This window comes from Cyphomyrmex costatus, unplaced genomic scaffold (genome assembly GCF_001594065.2).
Source record: "Cyphomyrmex costatus isolate MS0001 unplaced genomic scaffold, Ccosl1.0 scaffold286, whole genome shotgun sequence".
Lineage (NCBI taxonomy): Eukaryota > Metazoa > Arthropoda > Insecta > Hymenoptera > Formicidae > Cyphomyrmex > Cyphomyrmex costatus.
In genome coordinates this window covers 24956-50705 of record NW_017276976.1, presented here as the reverse complement: position 1 = coordinate 50705, position 25750 = coordinate 24956, and the positions used below count along the sequence as shown (strand labels likewise).

The 25750-nt window shown below is 36.4% G+C and overlaps 2 protein-coding genes across 2 annotated transcripts; one reads left to right on the top strand and one right to left on the bottom strand.

Annotated features, from left to right (window-relative positions):
* Positions 1-471: 471 nt before the first annotated feature.
* LOC108775146 (protein suppressor of hairy wing) lies at positions 472-2409 on the top strand. The gene is made up of 2 exons (XM_018541430.1): positions 472-530; positions 604-2409. Exon 2 carries the CDS (start codon positions 688-690, stop codon positions 2182-2184), a length of 1497 nt encoding a protein of 498 aa, XP_018396932.1. The 5' UTR covers positions 472-530; positions 604-687; the 3' UTR covers positions 2185-2409.
* Positions 2410-5618: 3209 nt separating this feature from the next.
* On the bottom strand, positions 5619-25750 carry Setd3 (SET domain containing 3). Its single transcript, XM_018541428.1, has 7 exons — positions 25466-25750; positions 24547-25038; positions 24125-24248; positions 6712-6826; positions 6497-6649; positions 5938-6261; positions 5619-5836 (listed from the first exon to the last, which is right to left on the bottom strand). Exons 1-7 carry the CDS (start codon positions 25587-25589, stop codon positions 5711-5713), a joined length of 1458 nt encoding a protein of 485 aa, XP_018396930.1. The 5' UTR covers positions 25590-25750; the 3' UTR covers positions 5619-5710.

Here is a 25750-nt window from a genome sequence, read left to right as displayed (position 1 = left end):
ACAAACAGGAAGTTCGTTTAAAACAAAATAGGCGAATATCCGGGCACTATCGGTCTGGGTGTGTTGTCAGAGGGAAGGAGAAGGCAAAGAGATCACATCGAGCATATTCTTCCTTCCTTTCTTCCTTTCTTTCTTTCACATCGATTCGCGGCGCGAGCTACCACGGCCCGTTATCCGTTATCGAGCCCTTTCTACTCTTGAAAGCGGAACGCGAGGACGGTAAGCGACGCTACGGCATGGCGAACGACATCGTTCGGTCTCTCTCTCTCACGTCCGTTTCGTAGAACAGCTGATCCAGCGTTATCAGGGGAGAGAAACGCCAGGGTTTCCCGTATATTTGTTTTCCTGAACGAGCTACGAGAGTCGGAACGCCGTGTTTCTATAAGGCTTCTTCACCCTGGGACAGCGGACGGCCATGCGTCCGGAGAAATCCGGATCCCGAAAAAATCAATGCCCGGGGGTGCAATGTGACAGCGCGTCGTGAAGCACAACCAGGGCTGTGCTGTCGACTATGCGACTGATCGCGACACGTAAGTACGTGAACCAAGTATCCGCAGGATCGGCGAGATTTTCGCACGTTTTCTCACATCCGTCTGTTAATAGGACACCTCAAGGTATCAGGTTATGTCACAACGTCTGACAATTGTAAACACGCGTAACCCGTCCTATTGATTGTGTAACGCGTCGATGAGGCGACGCGACTTGAAGACTGACAGGATGTTGAAGCTGGATGAGATCGAGAGCGAGAATGTACCCAACAAAACGAGGAAGACCACGGAGGAGAAGAAGAGCAAGGGCCACAGGAAGAGCAAGCATGTCAGTAGCAGTGGACGAAAATTACGAAGCAGCAGCGTGGAGGCAGTTCCTAAGGTGGAACCTCAAGAAGAGGAGGAGACACCGCTAGATCTGTTGTACCTCACGAAAGATCCCTCTGAAGTGTCCTGCAAGATCGAACCATCTGTATCCAACGAGGACAATTACATTATAATGCCTCCCTTGAACACAGAAATGAGGATGGAGGAGTTGCTTGAACAGAGTATGCATAAAATCTCTAAGAATCAAAAGAATGGCAGGTGGAAGCATAGTTATAACAAGATGGTATACTTGCGGAAGTACGTAGCTAACAGCGATCAAGTGACACAGGACGAAACCAGCCAAAGCACGTCCTCCGAGGAGCACGAACGTATACCTAAAATTGAATTTGTCACGTACGACAGTTTGGAAAAGATGAAAAGGGACAAGAAATGGGGAAAGAAGTTAAATCCTCTCTCCCTGCACTATACAGATAAAAAGAGACCCTATTTGAAGTGTCCCGCATGCGGCTCTACGTTCTTCAGTCCGAATACGTATCAGAGGCACTTGCTCTCACATCTGCATATGACGGCCGAGAGTTACATGTGTAATTTTTGTAATTATTCGAACGCAGAGCCCGGAATGTTATTTGCTCACTTGACCAAGCATCAAAACCAATGCGAGTCCTGCAATGAGAGCTTGTTGCGTAAGGACAACTATGAAAAGCACTATCAGTGCTCGATCAGCTTGTTGGAGTGCGGCGTGAAGCGCGATCATCATGGAATGTTTGTCTGTACGGTTTGCGAATTGATGTTCGATCTTTTGGCTCAACTGGAAAAACACTGGTCCAAGCATACCTGCAAGAAGCAAAAGTCGTATCAATGCAACGAATGTAGCGGTATGTACGAGAATACAGAGACCCTGGAAAATCACATATGCCTCAAGTGTCCCATTTGCGGCGAGGTTTACGAGAGTCTTCATCGACTGAAGATACATACAATGTGGACGAAGCACAACCTAAAGTGTCCTATCTGTTCTTACGAATTTATTCTCTCCATGGACCATGAGAAACATATGGCCCTACACAGAAAAGTTTATCAGCCCATGAAAGATTACATGCATTGTTTACGTGCCGTCGATGGCAAGACGTTTCAATGTAATCTATGTGACAAAATATTTTACGCCTTACCCCCTCTTCTTACGCATCTCACCGAGGACCACAGCGTGGGGAATGTAAAAGTGGAAGAAGAGGAGATGGAAGACGACGCTTACGAATTGAAGGGGGACGCTATCGATATTGTTGTAGTTCCTGATTTTAAAGATTCCGACAGCTACTATGACAATGAAATCGATTCTTTACAACAGGAAACCGACCTCTACGATCCGTCATAAAGACAAAATATTACTTGAGTTTAAATCGTGAAAATGAAAGCAACAAACTTTACCTGCGAATGGTCGTTAGCCTTTATCGAATATTTCAAACATTCTCGTAATAGTGATACTCAAGTCGGACTACGAAATAAAACTGATACAATTGTAAGTGCCGTTTATAGATATAACTCATGCGCTATTTTTAAAAATGTATCGTTTGCTTCAGATTTTGATATCAATTTATACCACAGAACGTTAATTTTACATAGAACATGTTACACATTCTTCTGTCTTTATCTGTTAAGTAAAATATATCAATGATAATTAAACATATATTAGTAATGATGAAAATAGATAAGGAGAAAATAGGTACAGAACGGATAGTTATGAAATGATTGCAATAGCAGATATTTTCTGATGAATCTAGTGGCGAATTCGAACTACTTCGCACTGATATACTAAAAACTGCATTACACTTAAAATTATTTAAAAACTTTTAAAATTACTATAAAAAATTTATTAAAAACTAGTAACTTTAATATTAATCGATGTGTGTGTGAGAGAGAAATACCAGGTATATATTTTAAATATGTTGTATTTTTCATTAATCACAAATTATCTTTACATTTGGATAATTTCCTTTACAATTTTTAATATGCATCAATGCGGAGTAGTGTAATTGAATTCTCTATATGTTCGTCAGAAAATTTAGGAACACATTCAAGTAATTGTTGAAAATTCCAATTGTGATTATGATCCATTTTGCAAAAGCAGTTTTAGAGGAACTATGACAATTGTGGTGCTTAACCGATTTTATAAATTTACTTTTCATTCTTCAATAATTCACTGTGTTTTTGTTAGTATGTTAAAGAAACATTTTGTAGAATTTATAATTACTATATATGTAGATTTATATATTATGCGTAGTAATTATTGACATATTTGTTCTGCAAAAATGAGAATAAAGTTTAAATAAGAATTCTGAAAAAAATTTTTCCATATTTTACTGTCAACATTTGAGATTTTAAATATAATTTTCTTTATTAAATTATATTTATGTTGGGATGAAATTGAAATTCTAGATGAAGAACCGTGCTATAGAAAACGTTTGGTCTCGGAGATGCTTAATATAAAAAGACAGAATAACAATCTTAACTTACAAAAACCGATACAGAAGGTCTCCACATAGCATATCTTCCAATTATAAAGAAAGTTTAATATTGTCATTTTTTTTGTGTCCTGGCTCAATTATCATCGGAACATTCAAGATATTAACATATTCAATTTTAAGACAGACGACTTATCGTTTTTAAGTTTTGAGTTCTACAATAATGTTAAATAACTTCAACAAACGCATATAGTGACGTATCTGAGTAATGAGTACATTACATTTTTATTTTCTTGTTAGAGATCTGAACAATGATGTCCATTTTCAAAGGTATGACAAAGTTATAACGTATTATGATCGATATTTATTATTTTAATTTTTTCTTACTTGATCTAACTTATTTCACGTAATAGCTGTCTATTCCTTGCTTTCAATCTTTCAATCGCATGGTGAACAATGTCATGTCACGGAGATGGACACCCAAGATTAATCCAGTTATATTAATTTCAAATATTTATGATCACTTCTGAAGAAGGCTCAATTTAAGAGCTGAAACGTTAAGTTAATTTGAAAATGCGTTTCTATTAAAATATGTAGATGAATGTATCTTGAAAATTTTTGTAAGATGACTTTTTATTATATGTGACATTTATGTTTTATTTATCATGTTAAATTTTATTTCTTATGACTTACAACATCCCTTTACTTTTTGTTTATATTTATATCAAGAGTCCTTTATTATCTTTTATTATTTATTAAATTATTTAATATATGTAATATGATAAATTTAATTTAAAAAATAATTTATTAACATTATATCTTTTATTTCTTCGTTTTTGTTGATTACATGATGAGTACATTACGAGTTTTATTTTCATAAAATCGAAATTTCACCTGCAATCTTTTACTTTCCGTTTTGTGTTCCTGAATTTTCTGAGCAACGCACGTCGATACAAATTAAATTTGTAAATACATTCCGCTATCACATTTTATGCGAATTACTCGTTCAAAAAATTGCATCGCAGATGCAACAAATTTTCTTACAGCTTGTGAAAGTATAGTTGATCACATTATAGATTTAAAATCGCATCGCATATATTACGTACATGTTAAATAACGTATACTTATTTATGTAATGTTCTTTCAATTATTTCTATATTGAAATATATTTAAAAAAGCGTTATTCCGAGCTATCAGTCCTGCTGTAGCCTGATCATAGCATCTCGCTACAATTAGCTTCGTTAACTTTTATTAATTTCGTTTCACGAAATCTGGCATTTCCTAGAGATTTAATCAACGCGTGAGATGCGCGATACTATTATCGTCTCGTAACGTATACAGTAACAAGATCACGAGGCTAAACACAATTTATAATGCATAAACGCTCGGAAACACCTCGCAGGGTTGTATTTACGCGGGTCGTTCAAATTCACTCGTGCGTCAGGAAATACATATTTTACGGCGTATGTAAGTCTAATGTCGTAGGCCTACACTATTATAGTTTCACATCAAGAATTTCAGCTCTGTTATGTATTCGTTTTGGAAAATAAATATTCATTATCAATATTCTCTTTTGTATGAATATCTTTTCTTTTTAAATGTTATATGTATATATATATATATATATATATATATATATATATATCTCAAGCAGAGCAAGTAAAATATCAATTCTGATAACCATAGATCAGAATTACATTCGATCTCTCATTCTCTCTAATGATCGGCATTTGATTCGGTAATTTTAGAAAGAATAAATACGAAGAAGCTTATTGAAAATCTCCATTCTACGAAAACAATTAAGATATTTGCTGAGCACACAGTTATTATATAATAAATAAAATAATATAAAAATAGAACTCTCGAGAATTGTCAAATTACAAATAAAAACGGGCTAATGAGAGTCAAACAGCGGTACTTGGGGTGCGAATTAATAATTAATATTTTGTTAAAATAATACTTATTATAATATTTCAGACGTTTCGGCTTCGCTCTGAGCCATCTTCAGTGATCTGAACAATATAATCTTAGAATTAGTTATCTTCTATTACTGGACCAGAGAGTGGTAACTCCTTCATCCTCATTCAAACTTTGACAAAAAATTAGATGGTTATTATACAATTACATATATTATATATTACATAGACGTACATATATGATCATTCATATAATTCTCAATATATTTTACAATACATTTTTTTCTTATAATTAGTACGCGCGCACACGTCGACCACATGAAGAGTTTGCATGTTTAACAGATGATAAATATACGCTTTATTACATATAATTCGTCCATTATATAATATATATATATATATATTTTACTTTTATATTCGAAATCGTTCGGAATTATTGTAAAAATAAAGTTGGTTTTTCTCGAAATGCTTTTAATCGTAAGTATATATGTTCAACACCTTCGCCAAACCACAGCCGATTATCTTAAGCCTTTATCCATTGCTCTACGTATTCGAGTGCACCCGAAAGAATTCTCTTTTCTGTGACCCTTAATTGAACTGCCATCTTTTTCATCTGCGGCAACGTGGTCTCCAGTAACTCTAGATCCTCCTGTAAAAAAAAGACAGAAATATTCGTGTTGATTAATAGCGTGCGGTCGTCAGAGAAGGCAGAGTAAAGGCAGACGGCGCAACATCAGATTTCACTTTCACCTTCAATGTTGTCGGATAATTAGCGATTAAAAGCTGCAGCCTGGTCAGCAAAAATTTTCTGACATTCTCCTCGACGACTGTCTCCAACGCACAGTCCACGTGCTTCAGGTCGAAGACCTTGTCCGAGCGTAACCAATGTGTGAGCTCAGCTTTTCGCATGCTGAACACTCGCAAAAAGGCTAATAGCGTATCAGAGATGGGCTCCGTACCAGGTTTCAGTAAAAATTCTCCTACTGACGGTAAATCCAGTTTGCTCAATAGTTCTATTCGTTCTTTCTGAAGAGAATCCGCTTTGCTAATACCGAGACGAAGCTTAAAACCATCCTGTAACATATCATATTGCAACATGCCTTTGTAAATAATGTATTATAGAGACTCGCATTGTGAAATTCGCTCTTCGCTATAAATTCTTTGATAAAATCGACGCTGATTTCTCTTCGTAGCAAAAAATATTATTAGACATCAGTTGCCTTCACAGTTTATTATTCCAATATTAAACTCTTTAGCAACAGACTAATGTTGTTTATTACATAAATTTTAAATAAATAAATATACATACTTGTTCGTTATTCATGCAGACGAAGCCCGAGTGCACAAAGAAATCGGAGTTCGTTCTCGGACCGTAACTTATGAACACCTGTTCTCCTTTCTTGAAGTCCCTCAACGCGTAGCACTCGCAGCGATCCGAAGTCGCGTTGAAGTCCGTCGTAATCTATAGTAATGACAGAAAACGCATTGCTCATCCACGCCAGGCTCATTATCTCCATGACTTACCCTTCCGTTCTCGTGATTGCACATATCCCACATCGGGATTAAAGCGTGTATCATGCGTGCACCATCGGGACTCGGAACCAGGTTCTGCCTCGTCATTACCGTGGAAACTGCCCAGCTGAAAAATTCATTCAATGTTATTACCGACATCTCTATTATAGCCATGTGCCATGTTCCTACTAAGATTCCTTAGTTTCAAAAAGTCCCAGATCTCTCACTAATAAAAATAATTCAACCGCTTGGATTTCTGAGTCGAGGTGAAATCCGTCGGCTATCAAAAGTCACCGTTACAACGAATGCGTACGAATCCGCGTCAATCTCCGAAGCGTGAAGCGCTTTCGCCTTCAGGGCGAAATTGAGGAAGAACATTGTTAACTCGCCGCGAGCAAACAGCTACTTTTCGGACAAACAAGAACTTGACCCAGAATTTCGGAAATAAACATACAAGATTCATTGCCGCAGCTATGTCGCATCCGCCCAGCGAAGCGAACTCTCTCTCTCTCTTTCCTTCTCTCTCTTATTCTCTTTTTCTCTCTGGAGAAACGCTTCTCACTATAGCCGTCGCACATTCTCCACGTGGGAGATAATCGCGTGTTACTCTTGTTCAACTGGGATGTTATCATCTGTGCATATAATAAGGTCTATACGCGCACCGTCAAGCACTGTGCCGGTTGCATGATCGAGCTCTTCCTCGTATGAAATAAATTAATTCTAGTAAACCGTGTCAAGCTAATGACCCTTGAATGTTCATTGTCCATCGAGGATACACATTACTCTTACGGCTCTTACTATCAAATTCGACATTTTAGACGATTTTAAATTCGGAAGAAAAGAGAAGAGCCTGTTTCTAAGTTGTCTTGAGTTTATATTAAAAAATAACAATTAAAATTATTCTACGAAAATATATAATAGCGCACTGAGAAAATTGTTCTAATTAAATCAACAAAAGAGTCGAACGGGAATGGCATTTAGAAGAAACGAACAGAATTTCTAATTATACACAACTACTATTTTGTTTGACATCACGAAAATGCTATTCTTATTGAAGTCTTTTGTTAATTTAATGAGAATATTTTTTTCAATGCGTCAACTAATTACACTAATTTATAAATTTTGAACAATTTTTAGTGCAACAAAAAAAAAACGAATTTTTAACTTATTTTGGGACATCGTGTTCGAATCTGTCATTAGAAAAATTCCATTAGGTAAAATTTTTAAGATATAATATATAACGTGTCAGTTTTTAAATATAGCATATCATTTTTTAAATATAACATTTCTATCCAAATAATTTAGATGCGATAAGTAATAAGCAAGGCATTTTCAGGATTTGATAATAATTGAGAAACATAAGAGAGATTTGTAGACGAAAATATATTAGGCAACTATTGTTGGGCTGTAATACGTGAAAACGATCTAAAGGCATATAAAACTAAACTTTAAACACTCAACACTTCTAATTAATTTTTTTAATTTGAATAAAATTTTAATGTATATTGGAAAAAATATTTTTTTTTATATCTCAAAAACCGGATCTAATAGAAATATCTCGAAGGCAGAAGCTCAGCATCAAGGAATTCATAGCATTCAAGAAATAATATTCATATAATTTTGTACAACATCTTGTAAACTAGTGTCATAGAAGACTCTTACAACGTCCTTTTAACTTTTTTCGTTTATGGTTATAGAAGACTTTGTAATTATGTATACGTTACAAAAATTATTGTAATGTATATAATTCTTATTTTTTTTTTAGGATAGGAAAGAGCAGTTGTTTATTTTAAAAAGGCTAGTGGTTTATTTAGCGAAATGAAGCTGTGAAAATAATACAAAATGTTCAATAACTTATCATTTTAAACTTATATATATATATATATATAAGTTTAAAATGATAGAAAGGTTGTATGTGTGCGTGGGTCATGAATGGATTAAGATTTATTGTAAACCAAGTCTCCTTCTTGGCTATTTTTGTAAAGCTGAAAAGTGAATAAAATTCTTATTTTTTAATTAGACGCGTACATTTTTTCTGAAATCTTGATATAAATGGAAACAAGTTCTTCAATGCAGAATGGAATTCAATTTACACAGTTTCACGCCGTTTGTTTCGAACGCAATCTTGAAAATAAAGATTATCTAGCATTATAGAGGCCAGCAAGATTGATTCGCAAAAAAGTCAACGACTCTGTGCGAAAGATTTAGATTTGATAGAGAGATAGGCTTGAAAGAACAGGTTCGCTAGTAGTTTCTCTATGCAATACCGCAAAATGATACGTCACTACTTGGCGAACCGCTGTATAATCTATTACGCGGTGCGCGAAAAAATTGTAGATGGATAATCAATATTAATCAGAACAATTATGTCGTAATAATAATAGAAATGCAATTTTAGTAAAGAAAAGTTCTCGTCGTAATAATAAGTATAAAATCATCTTCATGTATTTAAATATATATAAAAGCATTTTCATGTCTCAATGCCGGTTCGCTCCTCACAATAAACAGAATAAAATTTCACGGTCTGTCGACAGTTTGCTGCATTTGTAGCATTCGAGTTTAATTTCGTGTAACTTCTGGAAGTCGCGCGAAGCGTGTCTTACATGCAACATGAAACTGCACGGGATTACTCGCGCATTAAAAGTAACAATAGTACGCGCGCTGGTGCGTCAGCGCGAGCGCTGAAAATGAATTTTCGAAAAAGAATTTGATGAAACTATGAGATTTCGCTTTTGACACGCTCCATAATTCGGTATTGCAATAAGAACGCAGTTTAGTACGAAGTTTCGTTCTATGTATACCATTTTTTTTTCTATGCAAAATTATAACAATGCAAAAATAATAAGCTTTGTCTTCTGTATATATTGATAAAATAAAGAGTAACAGTTTTGTTAATTGGAATTTTGGTTGAAAATGAACAGAATTTTCTCGTCGCATCTATTATAATTCTAATTGAGATAATCAGAATTCTGACTGATAAGATTAGATCCGGTTCGTTCATTTTCAACCAGAAATTTTTCTCAGTATACAGAACGCTTTCGCTTCTAGAACTCTCACGCACAAATTGTGGGTGTTTTCCCGCAAGAGATAGACGACACAGTGAATCATTAGCCTAGAGATTCTCAAGTAAGAGATTAGACATTATTCAGACAACTTCTGATTGATCCGTCATATTTTTCAGGACCTGCTTTTTCACTTGTTTAAGATAAAATGAGATAGATGCATAAGATAGAATGAAATGTATGGATATCTCATTTTCTCTTGTGAATAATCAATTTCAGGTTATAAAAAATATAGCCAATCAAACGTCTGATGTCCAATCTCTTACTTGAGAATCTCTATTGCATCCTTGTTGTTTGCCATTAAAACGAAACTAAAATGTTACACTTTTATCAATACACTTTTGTGTAACATTGTTATCAATACACTGAGAGAAAAAAATGTACCAAATTTTAATAAATATTTGCTTAAATAGTGTTACTTGAATATGTACTAAATTTATTTGGCACAAAAGAACCAATTTAACTTAATTATTAAATTTTTTATTTAGCAAATATTTATTATAGTTTCCGTAAATAAGTATTATATTAGTGCTATATTCAAATAGTCGTTTATTAGAACTTTGTATACATTTTTCTCTCAATACATAAATTGTGAGCTGTGATGAACGTTTCGAATACTCATGAGATGTTAATCAAGATGTACTAGGAAGACCAGATTTGTCATGAAAGTCCGTGTGAAAGTGCGCGAAGTAACGCGACTCTTTACGAGTTCCTTGGCTCTCGCGAGATACGCGAAACGAGAGATATCGTTGAGTGTAGCGAAGCGCGCGCGTTCTCCAATGTTCTCGCTCAAGGAAAGGCCCGCTCCGTCGCCGTTTCCTCGACATCGCTTCCAATCGCTCCGCGTCCGTATTTACATGCACGCGTGTGCGTACATAATGCTGCATGCTGCGAAAGCGATCACGCGTATCTTTTGCGGGGTCCGCGCGACAGCGTTCACTAACGCGGCGCTATAATTGTACTATTAACAATAACAAACTAAAGTTGATAAACGTGATCCATATCACGCGCAATGTTTCTGACGTTTGTTGCTTTGCTTTAATCTTTTTTGCACCAGATAGATAAAATCTATTTTCTGCAAATATAAATGGAACTCTTGTAATAGATTTTTTTACAAAAATATATATTTGTAATAACGTATTCGTTATTGTTAGCTTAATTAGTTTAAATTTATTGCTAAAAGGAGAGAGAGAGAGAGAGAGAGAGAGAGAGAGAGAGAGAGATATCTGAGTACTATTATATTAAAATAAAATTTACTAAACCTTGATATATATTTCTCTGAATTTACTCAATAAAAAAGTAATGGTTAAATAAAATTGATGGCTTTTGTATTAAATATACGTTTACATTATAAATATATTTACTATTCATATTTATTAAAATTTAGTATTTTTTCAATGCAGGGGGACATACAACAACTACGTCATTGCTGCAAATATTAATATACATATCTATACATAATACACATAGAAAAGACTGTCCAAAGGTTACTTAAGTTCTCATAATGCGAAATTAACGAGCGCATGAATATATTATATTTCATCATAATACGCACGGTAAAATCTCTAATGATGTGTAATTGTAGTTAACCGGGACAGAAACATTGCAGGACAGGATTCCCGCGTTAGAAATCTTGAACTACCAACACAGCGTTTTGCAGTAGTCATTAATCAACATGCGAATTCAATATGTGATTACATACAGTACTCACGGTGGCATTCACTTTACGTATCAACGTAAAAAATAAAAACATCGGAATATAAACTAGATCATTAGAAACTGGATATCTAATTAAAAAAAGCACAGAAGTTGTCTGTCTAGGGATTAATACATATTTCTTACGTATCTCATAAACGTCTCTGTAGATAAACTCCAGATGATCAACGGTATTTAAATGAAAAATTCAGGGCAGAGTTTGAACATGGCTGTAAAGTGAGTGATGTCTTAATGAAAGAGAAAAAAAAGTAGGCATCATCCGGTGTGTTATATTTTCTTATATCGACACGTTAGATTGGAAAGTATCACCGGTGTTCGTGCAAGTGTCATCCTTATAGGTCACGAGAACACGGGATTTCATTACGTCCTGTAAACTAAGGCGATCGCTATTATTTTCAGTGTATCTGAAACTGGTCGGTCAGTCCCTTCGCCGCGGTACGCTCGCTTATCGTGTAGAAAGTGTGCATAGAGAAGATCTCACGATCTCCGATTCATCGCGAGACCTTCCCACATGCGCTCGAGTGTGCAACCATCTCCGAAGTACTATTAACTATTAGTGAAGCCTATATATCAAGCGGTTTATAACTGAAGCTTATTTCCCAAACATCAAGTCCTGTGAGTTTACATTTAAAACAAAGAGCCTCATCTTTCGCGTACAGGTTTAAGACTTAATCTTCCGTTGGCAACGTTCAGGCATACTTTAAAGGCATAGATGATTTTTTATTGTAAATTGTGATAGATAAAACACTCCGCATTAATTATATGAAAAATTGGGTCATGGTGAAATGAATTAGTTTTCACGTATAATGTAACGTATAATAAATTGAAAGAAATGTTTTGTATAATGTGCGATTTACAAAAACTTTCTTATTTTTTAATTTAATAGACCATTCTTTTGCGTTTTAGTGTACCAAAAATGCTCTGTGAGCACAAGTTTTATTTTGATACGCCATAACTGAACAATTATCCATAGAATTATGTATTGTTCTTCACTTTGTAAGCTACATTATACGTGAAAAGTAACTCGTTTCATCAGGATCCATTTTTTCCATATAATTAATGTGCTACATTCTTAATCTATGTAAAAAATAAAATACGATCCATACTTCTGTGTGATAATAAAAACTCGTGGTTAAAACTTTCACAAGTTTGTAAGAATTCTTTAAGATTTTCATACAATTTTGTACGGAACAACAAAAAATCTACTGAAGTTCCAAAACTCAGGTAGCGGATGAAAGGTAAAAATTTCAGTGCCGACGCAGAATTAATTTAGTGAGCTATTACATTTACCAATTATAACATTTTATGTCAAAAGACTTAAAGCTCCCAAAACAGAGACATATGAAATTGTATGTCAAAGATTATATCTCATTCATCTGTTATGAATCGTCTAAGGCAAACCTAAGACAATGGAATCAGCTCTGATGTATATCGGTACTCCAACAAATTGCGAAAGAACCGCATCGTCATTATCCTCGTCCTCGTCATTGTCGTTACGTCGTCGCTTCATCGTGGTTCATTAGCGACAGTCGCTCTCATCCATGGAAGAACCCTCGTTAATTTTATTCGGTCGCGTTAACCACAAACTACTATTATAACTAGCTGTATATAATGCGATAATTGGTACAAATTTTTTGCGAGAAATGACGAATTCGCACGCGAACACTTACGGAAAGCAAGAGATTTCGTTGTTGGTCGCGACCAATTAAATTTTTCCCGCGTAACAGTAACCCAAGAACTATGAGAACGAAATTGTTTGTTACTTTAATAATTTGCTTTAAATTTGTTTAATTTGTGAAAGCACAAAGACGGAAAAATACGGTAGACTGAATAATAGAGTTAAATATACATATAATAAAGGAAGATGATAAATGTTATCAAATTGTCAATTACGCTCCAAATTTCATTGGTAAAATGTATCATTTTAAAAAGAGGAGAAAGGAGGTGAAATCACGCTATTATAAGTATTGTTTATGTAAATTACGCGTAAAAGGATAGTTTGCGTAGCCTATTGTTGCAAACGATCGACATACTTCTCTACTTTATGCTCACATTTGCTGATCGTAATTTGTAATGCCGCAACATGCATTAAATACACGCCGGTAAAACGCGACACGATCTGCCCTGCTTCTCCGTTCGCGCGGGGAATATTTCAAGCTTACATTAAATAATATATTCTACAAATTCTATGTAGAGATTTTATTTAAAAAAATTAACGCAGCGCGTGCATATGATCGTGCAAAATTATTACCCACAGTTTATATAGTTTATTGCTACACGTTTAGGTACGCAGATGAGATATACGCGAAGAGTCACATGAAATCTTGCGAGTTTTATTGCAATTGAAGGTTCATGGTGACAGATATACGCACACGGCATATATACGTTAACAAGGTTTTTGCTTCGAGTACTTAACGACTTCCTGTTTCTTTCCCATGCAGTCGCTGGATGCAGTCGCGGATTCTAAAGAGTCAATTGCGATAAGTAAAACCAATAATACTGAGATATTAGCAAGTAAATTAACAGCCTATCGATTCTTAACGATGACAACACGCGATATTACGTTTCTTTATATATAACGGTTATTTAATCGTATATACGCACATCGCTCCCTTACATCGAAAGTGACAAAATCGTGATTTTTAAATTATTACCATGAATGAGTTAAATATAAACTATCAATTACCAGAAATGAATGAACTTTATAAAAAAAAATCATTAAAATTGTCGCACTCAACTAAAAAAGGGTGATTTTTTAAGGGTTGTGAAACGAAAAATGACAAATGCGAGTTTGATTATGTTAAAAATACATTTTTTGCCGATATTTGATTAGTCAATAATTTTCTGTTAAATGGGAAGAAAATTTCTGCTTTCGCTCTCTTTCCCGAGAGAAAACCTCATGTCTTTGATAATTATATTATTGAAATAACACGGATATTCTTACATTATTATTTCAACGATAGCGTTTTCCTCTTCACGCAATCGTTACTTATAAGACAGGTATCGAATGCTTCGTATCAGATTTCTAAGTTTGCATATTCAAAAAATGTATAACCTTCGAAATAATGCTTACAATATTCCATTTATAATGCCCGAGCATCTGATATTTTGCTGAATATTGGACTCTGGACTTTCTCCGTCGTCAACTTTTTCCTTTTTTTGCGACGCCGCGCCGCTCGACGCAAAATAACATGCTTCCCAATTTGGGATAGTGAGTGGCTGGCGCTTCTTCATCAATCGCGGATGTTAGCTGATCGAATCGTTCGCGGTCCGCGTGAGTGCAGTGATTACCGGGATTCATCTCTCCAAGCTGCGGTTCGGCTCCGGGGAACATCCCGTCGAGAGCGAATGATCGCGGCGAGTAGCCAGCAGTAGAGGAGACTCACGGTGGAAGACTCTTTTACTCCTCTCGAGTTTCACCGGCTTACTTAGAAGCGCGCGCGGAGAAAAGCGACGTCAGTTCGCAGGGGCGATTTGCCGAGAACGCAGACGAGCGGTCTGAGCTCGCGAAAGTTTTATACCCGGTCGCACGAGCGAGACGCACGAGCGGAATCGAAAATGGAGAACGCGTCCGTGGACCACGAGTTTTCCGCGCGGTGACCAACGGACTTCCCTGATACATGGAATAAAAGGAAAATAAAGCGAGGAGGTGGATAGAGAGGTGCAAAGAGAAAAATTGCGAGACAATTTCTCAAGAGTTCGAAGTGTGTTTCGTTAAAATCAAATATCTTCGGCAAATACAAGTGCTACACAATGAATTAGAAACAAACTGACGACACAACGGACTAACTAATTATTGTTTTAGTACATCGTGAAGATAATTACGAAGAGTTAATTACAAGATCGTTCCCGGCTATTTTTGTGTGACTTCGCAAATCTTTATATTGATTCGATCGGGGTCGATTTGATTGGGAATTGAGTGCACGGGATAAGTGCACGTTCGTCTGTATGGTTTTTGAAGGGATCTTAAGCTGGTGCAATCGGAAAAACGTAATCTTCGTTATTCTGTGCGTCGCTGTAATTTACGTGCACTTTTTCGCGAAGAGCGACGAGATAAAGTGTCCTATCGGCGAAAAGGGATCACGGTGTCGCGAGGACCGGGCATTGAGGTTCCTGATCGCTTTGTAACTATGTGGAAGGTGTTACTCGTGCTCGCGTTCATCGCATTCGCGTGTGACATCTCGCACGACGTTCTGGTCCACGGGGATCCCGCGAGGAAGCCGGAAGTCGCGGGACGAAGCAGCGGCTACGAGCATCAGGTAACCATGCACGTCGTTTTTGCTTCGATGAATTTGCGACGAAAGTGTGGCATTCCTTCGAGCAAGCGAAGATGTCACGTGCGTAGAAATCTTCCGATGTAAATCGAGAATTTGAATAGAGAAATCGTTGGAAAATTAACCAAAAGACCGATTTTTCAAAAATTCCAATAGAAAAATTATTGAAAAATTAATTAAAAAGCTGATTTTAAAATAAATTAAACTCGTCATATATTGTGCTAATTAATTATAAAATAAACATTTTTTAATTATAAAATAAAAGTTTGTAATTTTCAAACTTTCGAGAGTGACTTTTGTTATATAATATGATAGGGAGATTTCTTTTGAGGACTTCATGTCAATTTTAGCGCGACGCGCAACTTTCTGGAATAACATTTTAAATGCGAAGAGGCGAATGACCGTTTTATTTGGTCGCAGCGAGCCGAAAGTCGTATCCCTGACGTTTTTAACAAGTCGTGATTTTTCATGAAAACTGGTAGGTTTTGTGACACTTCTACTGATATTTGTCACGCGGTGCCACTGAATATTTCTATAAGTCGGACAGAAATAAGTAGGCACATGCACGTATGTCGCGATTGCGAAATAATCGTGACGTTCGTGGGTGACAGGTTCAACCAAGTTCCACCGTAATTGCGTTCATTAGACGTCGTTAAACTTGAGTGATTCAAGTTAAGCGCAAGATTTTAAGAACCTTTTTTTCGTAAAAAAAGTTTAATTATATATAAATTATATATATTATATATAATTATATATATTAAAAACATCGCGCGTATTTTAAATACGAACATATAGTGTTTTATTTATTAAAACTAAAACATCTTTAAAGTATTTAAAAATAAACGGAGAAAAGAATAAGGTATTTTAATATTTCAAAATTAAATATTAACTCTCTTCTCTTTTGTGTGTGAGTGAGAGATGCCCTGACATTCAATGTTAACAAATCGACTGCGTATTTGAAAAATTATTTAAATTTCAATAAACAAAAATAAAAATTATATAATAATCCAATAGATGTATAGTGAGACAACGCACGATAATGGAGCGCAAAGAAAACTAAAAAATTATAATTAATACAACTTAATTACTTTTCGTGTACCTTTTTGAGTTTTATTTATGTATAATAAAAATTCTCTTCTTGAATTATGTTTCTTTTTTGTTTGATTTCTATCAACAGTATAAATTGATAAATTTAAAACAAGTTTTTCCATTTTTTGCATATCTTTCACTTTAAATATTAAATTCTTGATAAATAAGATTCACTGAAGCGTAAACCGCTGCAACTAGTTTCCGATCCCCAGTGAGCACGAAAACTATCGACACCTCAACATTGAATTAATGGACTTCATTCTTCTATCGTTTATAACTTCAGGGAAAGTGCGCGATTTCCGAACGGCCTTGTACATCTGTCCGTATCTCTCCTAACTTGTATTCTGCGAGATCAGCTTCGAGATCAATTTTCTGTCGAGCGCTTTTCCTCCCGGAATTTTTCGTCGATGCGCCAGATGATCGCGAGATCGATGCGCTACGACGAGAAAACTCGCGCGTGAACCGTAAGAGAAAGAGAAAGCTGGTACCGCGCGGAAAGACTTCGAGACTTTACGAGCGTTTTGTCGCGTATTTCGTTGTATCCCTGATCTCGGGGCCGAAGGCGAGGAACGAAATCTGACTCTGGAGTCCGGTCTCCTAGAGAGACAGAGGAAAAAATGTCCGTTTAGTAGTAAAAACCGCTTCGGGACAGGTTCTCTCCGAGAAAATAGGAGAAAACGTACAATTATAAACGCCACAGCTCATATTGTGGACGATAAAAAGGTAGATGCATGCGATACCCCGCTGGAACGCCAGTACTAAAAAAAAAAAAATTGGTGATAAATCCAAAAATCCGAGTCGTAATCTTTTCGATCGTTAACTCGAAGCGAAATGCGACAAACCGTGTTAAATTACTCTTCCGCGATTTCCGTTATTCGCGGGAGAGTAATCGCGGATAATTTCCCACGTGGTTCGCGAATATATACCAATAATAGACCGTGGAAAATAGGAACACGCGCGTGCGATTTTTTTTTTTGCAGCGAGAAAGCGAAGTGAAAATCATCCGCGAAAGCACGGAAACTTAGTGTATTAATGAAGTTATGAAATGCTTTAATATAACTCTAATGAGCCGATTGAGCTAACGCCTGCTTATGAAATGTCACAATGACTCGCTTATATTCGATCCGTTTTCGCCTGATGCATGGATATTTTAGCAATGTAACGGAACATAATAAAGATGTCATCGAGCAAAATAATCTTAATTTATTAGATCTCTATAATACAATTTTAACAATAAGTAGATATTAAATATGAATGAATTGAATGCAGGTGTAATAAAAAAATTATTTATTTATTTTTGTAAATCTCTAATATGTATAAGAATTAAATATAAGTGTGAATTAAATGTAAGTGTAACAAAAACATAAATTATTTATTAGATCTCTAATATGAGAATTAGATATAAGTTAATTAAATGTGCATAGAAAGGATGGTTTTGTTAAAGTATTTAAAAATTCAGTTACAGATCTCAAAATAATTTTTGGCCATCAAAATAATTATGCAGGATGCTTAAACTGGTTGCTAGAATATAAAAAGTTTATGCAGTACTGCTCATTATAATTGAATTTTCTATGCAATTATTTTGATTCTATCTGATTAAATATTTAGGTACTTCAGCAAAATTGTTCATTTGTAAATATAATAAAAAATATAATAAAAAATTAATTACTCTGAAGGGTATTCCATTCTTAAAATTTGAAAATTAAGTCACTCTTTTTCAAGAATAGCTCAATTTTCATTCTTTAGAGTGAGACTCCACTCCGAAGAATTCATGTAAGAGAGTACAAATGTGTGAATTATGATTCATTAAAATTTGCTCTGAATTATTTTACTATTGTAAGCAAATAATAATTCAAATTATTTTACAACAATTTCAATAATGAATTAATTTGACTACAAGATTATCTTTGCCATGCGAAACGAGAACGGAAAAGTATCTTTGCGAGCAAAGAATCGCACGCGGCTCTCTATTTCGCACATTCTCACGCGCGAGCGTCCGGCTTGCGAAAGTAAAAGCGAGAAATCGCCGAATCCTCCTTTCAGCGTGAAGAAGATCCTGACGAATAATCGAGAGATACGTGCGCAAGATCCAGTGCTCGCGACGCGTACTTCCGCGGCGAACTGCACTGTTAGGGCAATCAAAAGAGCAATGGTAACCTAATCTTTCGAATTAAATAACATCATCTTTTCTTGAAACAACAATTTGTTGTTTTTAATTTCCATGTGTCGAAACGTAAATCAATTAATTTCTGTGATTAGTTTCAAAGTAAACAATATTTATATTAACGTATGCATAATCAGTAAATAATAAACTAAATTTGAAATTTAATACATTTATTTGAGTTAAATTGTTTAACTCCACTTTTTTAGTTAAGCTAACGATATATTGAGTAGGAAAATAACTCAAATTGAATATAATTTTACATTATAAATGTAACAGAGTCAGTTTGCGAAACGGTTTTTTAATAAAAATGACAAATGTAAAAAGTTCCCCGAAACTAATATCCTTTCAAAATAGAAACTTTTAAAAAATAGCATCAAAGATATAAATAAATCATGAAAATTGACTTTTTTTCTAATATCCGAGTAAACTCCTCTAAACTAAACACTCTGAATTTTGATGCAAACTGTAAGCGTATAATTTTATTGAAAAATGTAATCTTTCTAGTGGAACATCAGTTCTTTATTTATGTAAACATTTCGTGATTATATTTGTAAAGCGTTACGAACATTTCAATACTTTCTATCGTTATGGTCGTTGGCCTTTACCGTTGCTCACAATTGTATGCCTCGTTTAACAACGATTTCCTGCGTGACTTAAGACGAATTGTAATTTGCCGAAGTTTAATTTTATCTTTGCGAGCAATTTCAATAAGCGCAAATATCGCAGATAATTTATTCTCGTAACATTCATAAAGAAACGAATTGCTTTCTTGAACGTGATCATTAAATATTATTGAACAGGAAATATTATCAGGAAACTTGTTCCAACAGGAAACAATATTCGCGCTGCGGAATACGTAAAATTACTGAAATAAAAAGTTAATAATCTTGTAAAATGAAGGTATCGTAACCGAAAATGAATATATTATGATAATCTGACTATCAAAATAATTACATGTTATCATGAATATCGATTAATTTATGTATCATAAACGCGCATTTCATCAAGAACAATTTTACTGAAGTATCTAAACATTTATGGTAGGTAGATACAGTTCTAAACATAATTTTGTCAAAATAGTTATGTCGAGAATTCAAGCATGATGTGCAATGTTGCAAAAAGTTTTGATATTCTAATAACCACTTTGAGCGTCGTACATAATTATTCTGACAATCCGATAAAATGATCTTTAGCTATATATAAATTTTTAGATGCTTCAACAAAACCATTGATATTACAATATTTCCTCGACTATGTTTCGACTACTTTGCGCAAAATATTGATTTAAATCCACATATTTAATTAAACTTTATTAAATACTTATTTATTATATTAGATTTTTAAAGAATTTTGTATTCTTCCAGACGGAGCTGCGTGGACAGTTAGATGACGCGGAAGTGTCGCAAAGTTCCGCGGAAAATCCTGAGCGATCGAGCGAGCCTCCTGTAGGCAAATGGAGGAGCAACGGCGAGGCTCTTGAGCCAAAGTGGCGTGACGGGGACTCCGTGCCTCTGCTACCGTTTTCTCATTACCGGTCTTACACGAGGGACGAGGTCGAGGATGTTGAACAGGAGGCTTTACTAGCGACGAGTCGCCGACCGTTTAAGTATCATTATGCGATCGATCAACCGAATCGTCCTCGAGGGAGCAGACGATTACCACCTCCGGACGACTACGACCATGAAGCCTCGTATCGAAGTCGTAACTATGAGAATCCCGATGAAAATTATCCGCGCAAGAGACGTCGTCCGTTGAAGAATTCACAGAGTCCAACGTTCTACGGGGAAACGATCGACAGTGCGGCGAGCAACGATGGAAAACGTGGCCGTAACATCGTCGACAGTTCGTTGAACGATCGGGAAGTTACCTGGAGGTATCGCGAGGCCTTCCAAGCTCGTCCCAATGAGTACGAACATGAATTCAGCGACGAGGAGTATCTAAGACCTCGCCCGAGGAAGAGGCGACCACCGCAGAATTATGAGTTCGCTCTGGCGAACGAAGCATCCTCTAACGACGAGGAAACAGGAAATTCCCCTCGATACTCACCTAAAAGCGACAAGAATCTTTCGACGGAATCGTCGGACAAAGAGCGAGAAAACGCGCTCGAGCTGAAGTCGCTTCTGAAGATGCAACAGGAAGAGGGCTTGAGTTTGTCGGAGATACTTCAGCATAGAAATCTGACCCTAAGCGATCTATTGAAGGGAAAGGCCGACGTGATCAACGCTTTGAAATCGAGGATCGCCGATGAATCTGACGAATATATCGAGGAAATGTCAAGGGTGATGTCTGACTCGCTGATGAAGCTCGCCGCGACGGTGACACCATCCTGGGTGTCTACGCAACCGTCCACGTTTGAAAATATCACGATAAAAATTACAACGACCTCAGATACAATTTCGGATAATTCCCAGATGACGAACGTTACGAATGAAGTCTCGAAGAGCGTCGAGATTTCCACAAACAATACAAATAGCGTGAAAGAATCGGAAGACGCTGAGAAGATGACGCAATCCGCGCACGATGCCTCCTGGCTGAGAGCTCCGACGACTCCCTTGACGCTCTCGACGGTGATTACCACGTCGACGTTGCCGCCAATCGCGGCGAACTCCGCGGAGTATTTTCTGAACGACGAAGGCAACGCGGAATCGACGAGCGATCACGCGACGAGGCTTGAAAGCCTCGACGAGGACGAGATCATGGAGTTCTCGGATTTCACGGATTTCAAAAAAGGGAAAAGTTCAGCGTCGCCAGTTTGGTCGAGCGAGAAGATCGTCTCGCCTCACGATACCGAGTCCACTTTGAGCATCGAGCAGATTCTCAATCCCACGGAGCGGACCAAGCGGGTGGAAGGTCGTGAGAACGATCAGGATGACGACATCAATAATAATAATGAGAGAAAAACGATTCGTGATAACGGTCAATCAGTTCCTATCGGTGTGTCTACCGCGAAGGATTACAACACATTTATCGAAGCCGAGTATCAGAGTGATGCTCCGAACCCTGAAGACGGGAACCAAAGTAAAGATCACTCAAGTAAAATTGATGCTGTTGTGAGTGAGGTCGAGAAGAAACAAACAGGGAATCAAGCTGATGATAGAAAAGAGCTTCGTGACAAGAATCACTCGGCCGATTATCATCAGGTGACTCGATTGCCGGGGGAGAGAGCTCGTGATCGGACGTTGCATCGGGATACTAAACGCTACGAGGAGGTCGTCTCCGAGATCGAACCGGAAGCACGAGCAGAGATCTTCGAGCTATTTGCGTCCGGATCGGCCGGCAAGCGACTGGAACGTCTTCTCAAGTCGAGAAATATGAGCGTGGAGGAGCTGATAGCTCTACGTCAAAGGGGCTCCAGCAAGGTTCACTTAACGGAAGTGTCAAAACTGAGGATGTCCAAACCCAAAAGTCATCAAACTCTGGAAACCTCTAACGCAAACAACGGAGAAATTATTATATCACTTTCGCCCTCAAGCAACTCTAACGAACATTTTGGCGAAGGGATCTTAGAAAAAGAAGACGCGAAGCAAGAGATGGAAGAGACGATGAATCGATTCAGAGACATCATGAGCTACTTACATGATCCGTTTTTCGACAAAGACGTGGAGAACATGTCGATGTCGAGGTTATTGGATCTCGTCGAGCGCGACAGAAACGCGTCGAGGAAAATGACGTACCCAGAAAATGATACGCTGACTGCCGATGAACTGGAAAATTCCCGTCGAACGATGCAGATTGTCGATTTACTGACAACGTTCGATTCTCTGCCTTTCGCAAAGGATGTGCAGCGGCAGTTCGAGACTGAAATTAATCATAACGAACACGAACCAAAAGTGAAGCTTGCGGTAAACAATAATAATGCGAGTGTAGTGATGATCGATGAGACAGAGAAAACTCTTCAATCCAATAACTCCAGTGAATTCCATGCTGGATACGTCGAAGAGATCGTGAAAGAGGAACCGGACACTATCGATATAAAAACGGTGTATGACGAAACGTTGAGCACCACGAACGGCGTAGAAGAAAAGAAGACCCTGTCGAAGGTGAAGCCAAGCATAATAGCGAGCGGTGCGATACTGGGTGTGACGATCGTTGTGTTCATGGCGATCTTCATCGTATGCCGGATTCGGCAGAAGCAGAAGTATACATACAGAAACACGTTCTCTCGTGCAGTCTTTCAGGGCCCGGTTATGGCAGCGAGAAAGCTATCGAATTCCAGCAGCTTGAGCGCCGTGATGGTAAATGTCGTTGCCACGTCGACGACCAAGAGGCCCGAAAGACCGGAGATGCAAGAGGCTGTGGAGGACTTTGACAGCAAGAGCGATATGGATAATGATTCATTAGACGCAAACGATAGTTGGGAAACGATACCCGATTACGCTAAGTAACTCGCCGCCAACATAATTGCACGATTAGCCTGTTAGTTTGGCGTAGAAGATTCATATATAATATCTCAATTTTCTTTATTAAATAAAACTTAAAGTGTGTTATAATTTTTAATCGCACTACTTTCACACAGTAATATTATTTTGAAGGAAATTATTAGAGGGATTTTAATATTGCTTTCATCTAAAAAATTCTTCGATTTTATTTTTGAGACATTCGTTATTATTTGAAACATATTTCTATTATAAAATATTATGATAGAAATACGTGTAAACTTTTTGCGCCAATCTAATAGAAAATTGCCAGTATTTTTGCATACTTATCAAAGACAAGTTACATCCTCGAAGGCTGATTGAATCCTTAACAAGAGCTACATCAATTAAGTTACTCGTCGCATTATTTTACCGAGAAAGAAGTAAAATCGGTTCCTTAGATGTGTATATATGTGCTTTTTAAATTATAATCAATACAAAAAAGTTGCAATTAAAATATGCAATAAAATTATTTCTTAAATAGGATTTTTTAAATGCAATAAATGATTATCATTATCATAAAATTGCTAAACTATTTTGCTAAACTTCCACGTATAGAAACTAAGATGTATTTATTTATAGGTTTATATATAAATGTGTTGTAAAAGTTAATTTTATATATAAAATTATAAATTACAGTCAAATGACTTGTGATTACCAACCTTATTTAAAATTAATTACAACTTAATTGTTCTAATTACTCACCAATATCTTTCGTAAGTAAAAACATCTTTAAGTATCGCTGAGACGGCGTTGTTGGTATTTTGAAATACTTTGTTAAAGTAGGAATACTGCCTCGCGATGTTTCGACATTGTTTCAATGCAGCCTCTGAGTAAAAACATAAAGAATAAATCTAATATGAAAATTACAATAAAACTAAAATAATATATATTAGTTTTATTATTTTTATGTAGTAAACATACAATACAAATTTATTTATTATTAATATGAGATTTAAATTATTTTTTGTATTATCAAGCATATGTAATGCATAGATATAATTATAATATAATTATATCCATGCATCATAATATGTATATAAATATGTAAATTCGTTTATATTTTATATAAATTCATCTTTTGGATAAAACAGTTTGAAGATTTATAAAATTAATTCTTTATGTACCTAATGTAGGACTGCCTTTCAATTCAATCATATCATTAGTCTTCATGTATAAAACTGTATTATAATTGCTTGGAAGCATATCTAAGTAAGGCTTCCACTTGGAATTTTCCTTGTGTCTCTCTACGAGAAGCGCTATGGCTAAAGCCACTTGCGGCATATGCTGAACCAGTGGATCATTTTGTAGAACAGTCAACTCTGATGCTGCGGTATACGTGCTGAAGATGAGTGCCCTGGGTATTTCCAGGATCAATTGGTTCTCAGCAAAGTCGGTCTCTGCCTTCAGTCCCAGATCATATCCTGGAAACTCAGCAATACTCAAGCCATCTACTTGCGCCCCATTCTCCGTCAGCCAGTTTATGAATTGTCCAATCCCCTGGGATCGCTGAGACGATTCCGTCTTCATCTCCTCCAGACGTTTAACCTTCAGCAAAACTTCTGATATATTCAAGTAGTTGTTCCATGATTGCGTCACGTACGCTGGATTACTGCTCACTGCAAATATCCCAAAATAGCATGTAAAAACAAATCATTAAAAAATATACAGCTACAGAATAGATGCCAACAGAATATGATGTCAAAATATAAGTATATATATAAAGTCCTTGACACACATTCATTCTACTTCTTCCCTAATTTTAGGTTCTATAAGTACTTTACAACAAGAGACACAGGTGAGTATAATTTTTTATAACACAGAGTATACCATTACAATCTTGTTACTTGCCAATGTTAAACAAAGATGAAGTGTAACTGTGTTACACCATGGTTCTTATTGAAAAGCACCACTTATTCATTTGTTACTACCAAACATCAAATTATAGAAGAATGTAAAATCTTTTTCGCGGAAAATAAAGTTTTTTATCCGACATACTGAGGGATGTCGAAGGAGAGAACTCGACGTGTAGAAGTAAGTACTCACGATGAAAGAGTTTCTCGCACAGGACATTGAGCTCGTTCCTCTTCGCCGCGGATATGTGCCTCTGTTGCGGTGATGGACCCTGTTGTTTACCCCTGGACGATGCATGAGCCTTCTTCCTGCCCATTTTTGTCTACTATCTCACCGCGCTCTCGTAGCTCCTCTTCGCATTCAGATGCATTATAAGTGCGTAACGCGCGGCGCCTACGACCACCAGCGAGAATAAACAATTTTCGCCGCAACGAAAATAGCACGTACGGGCAGCCTGCGTGCGACGCGGGTGTCGTA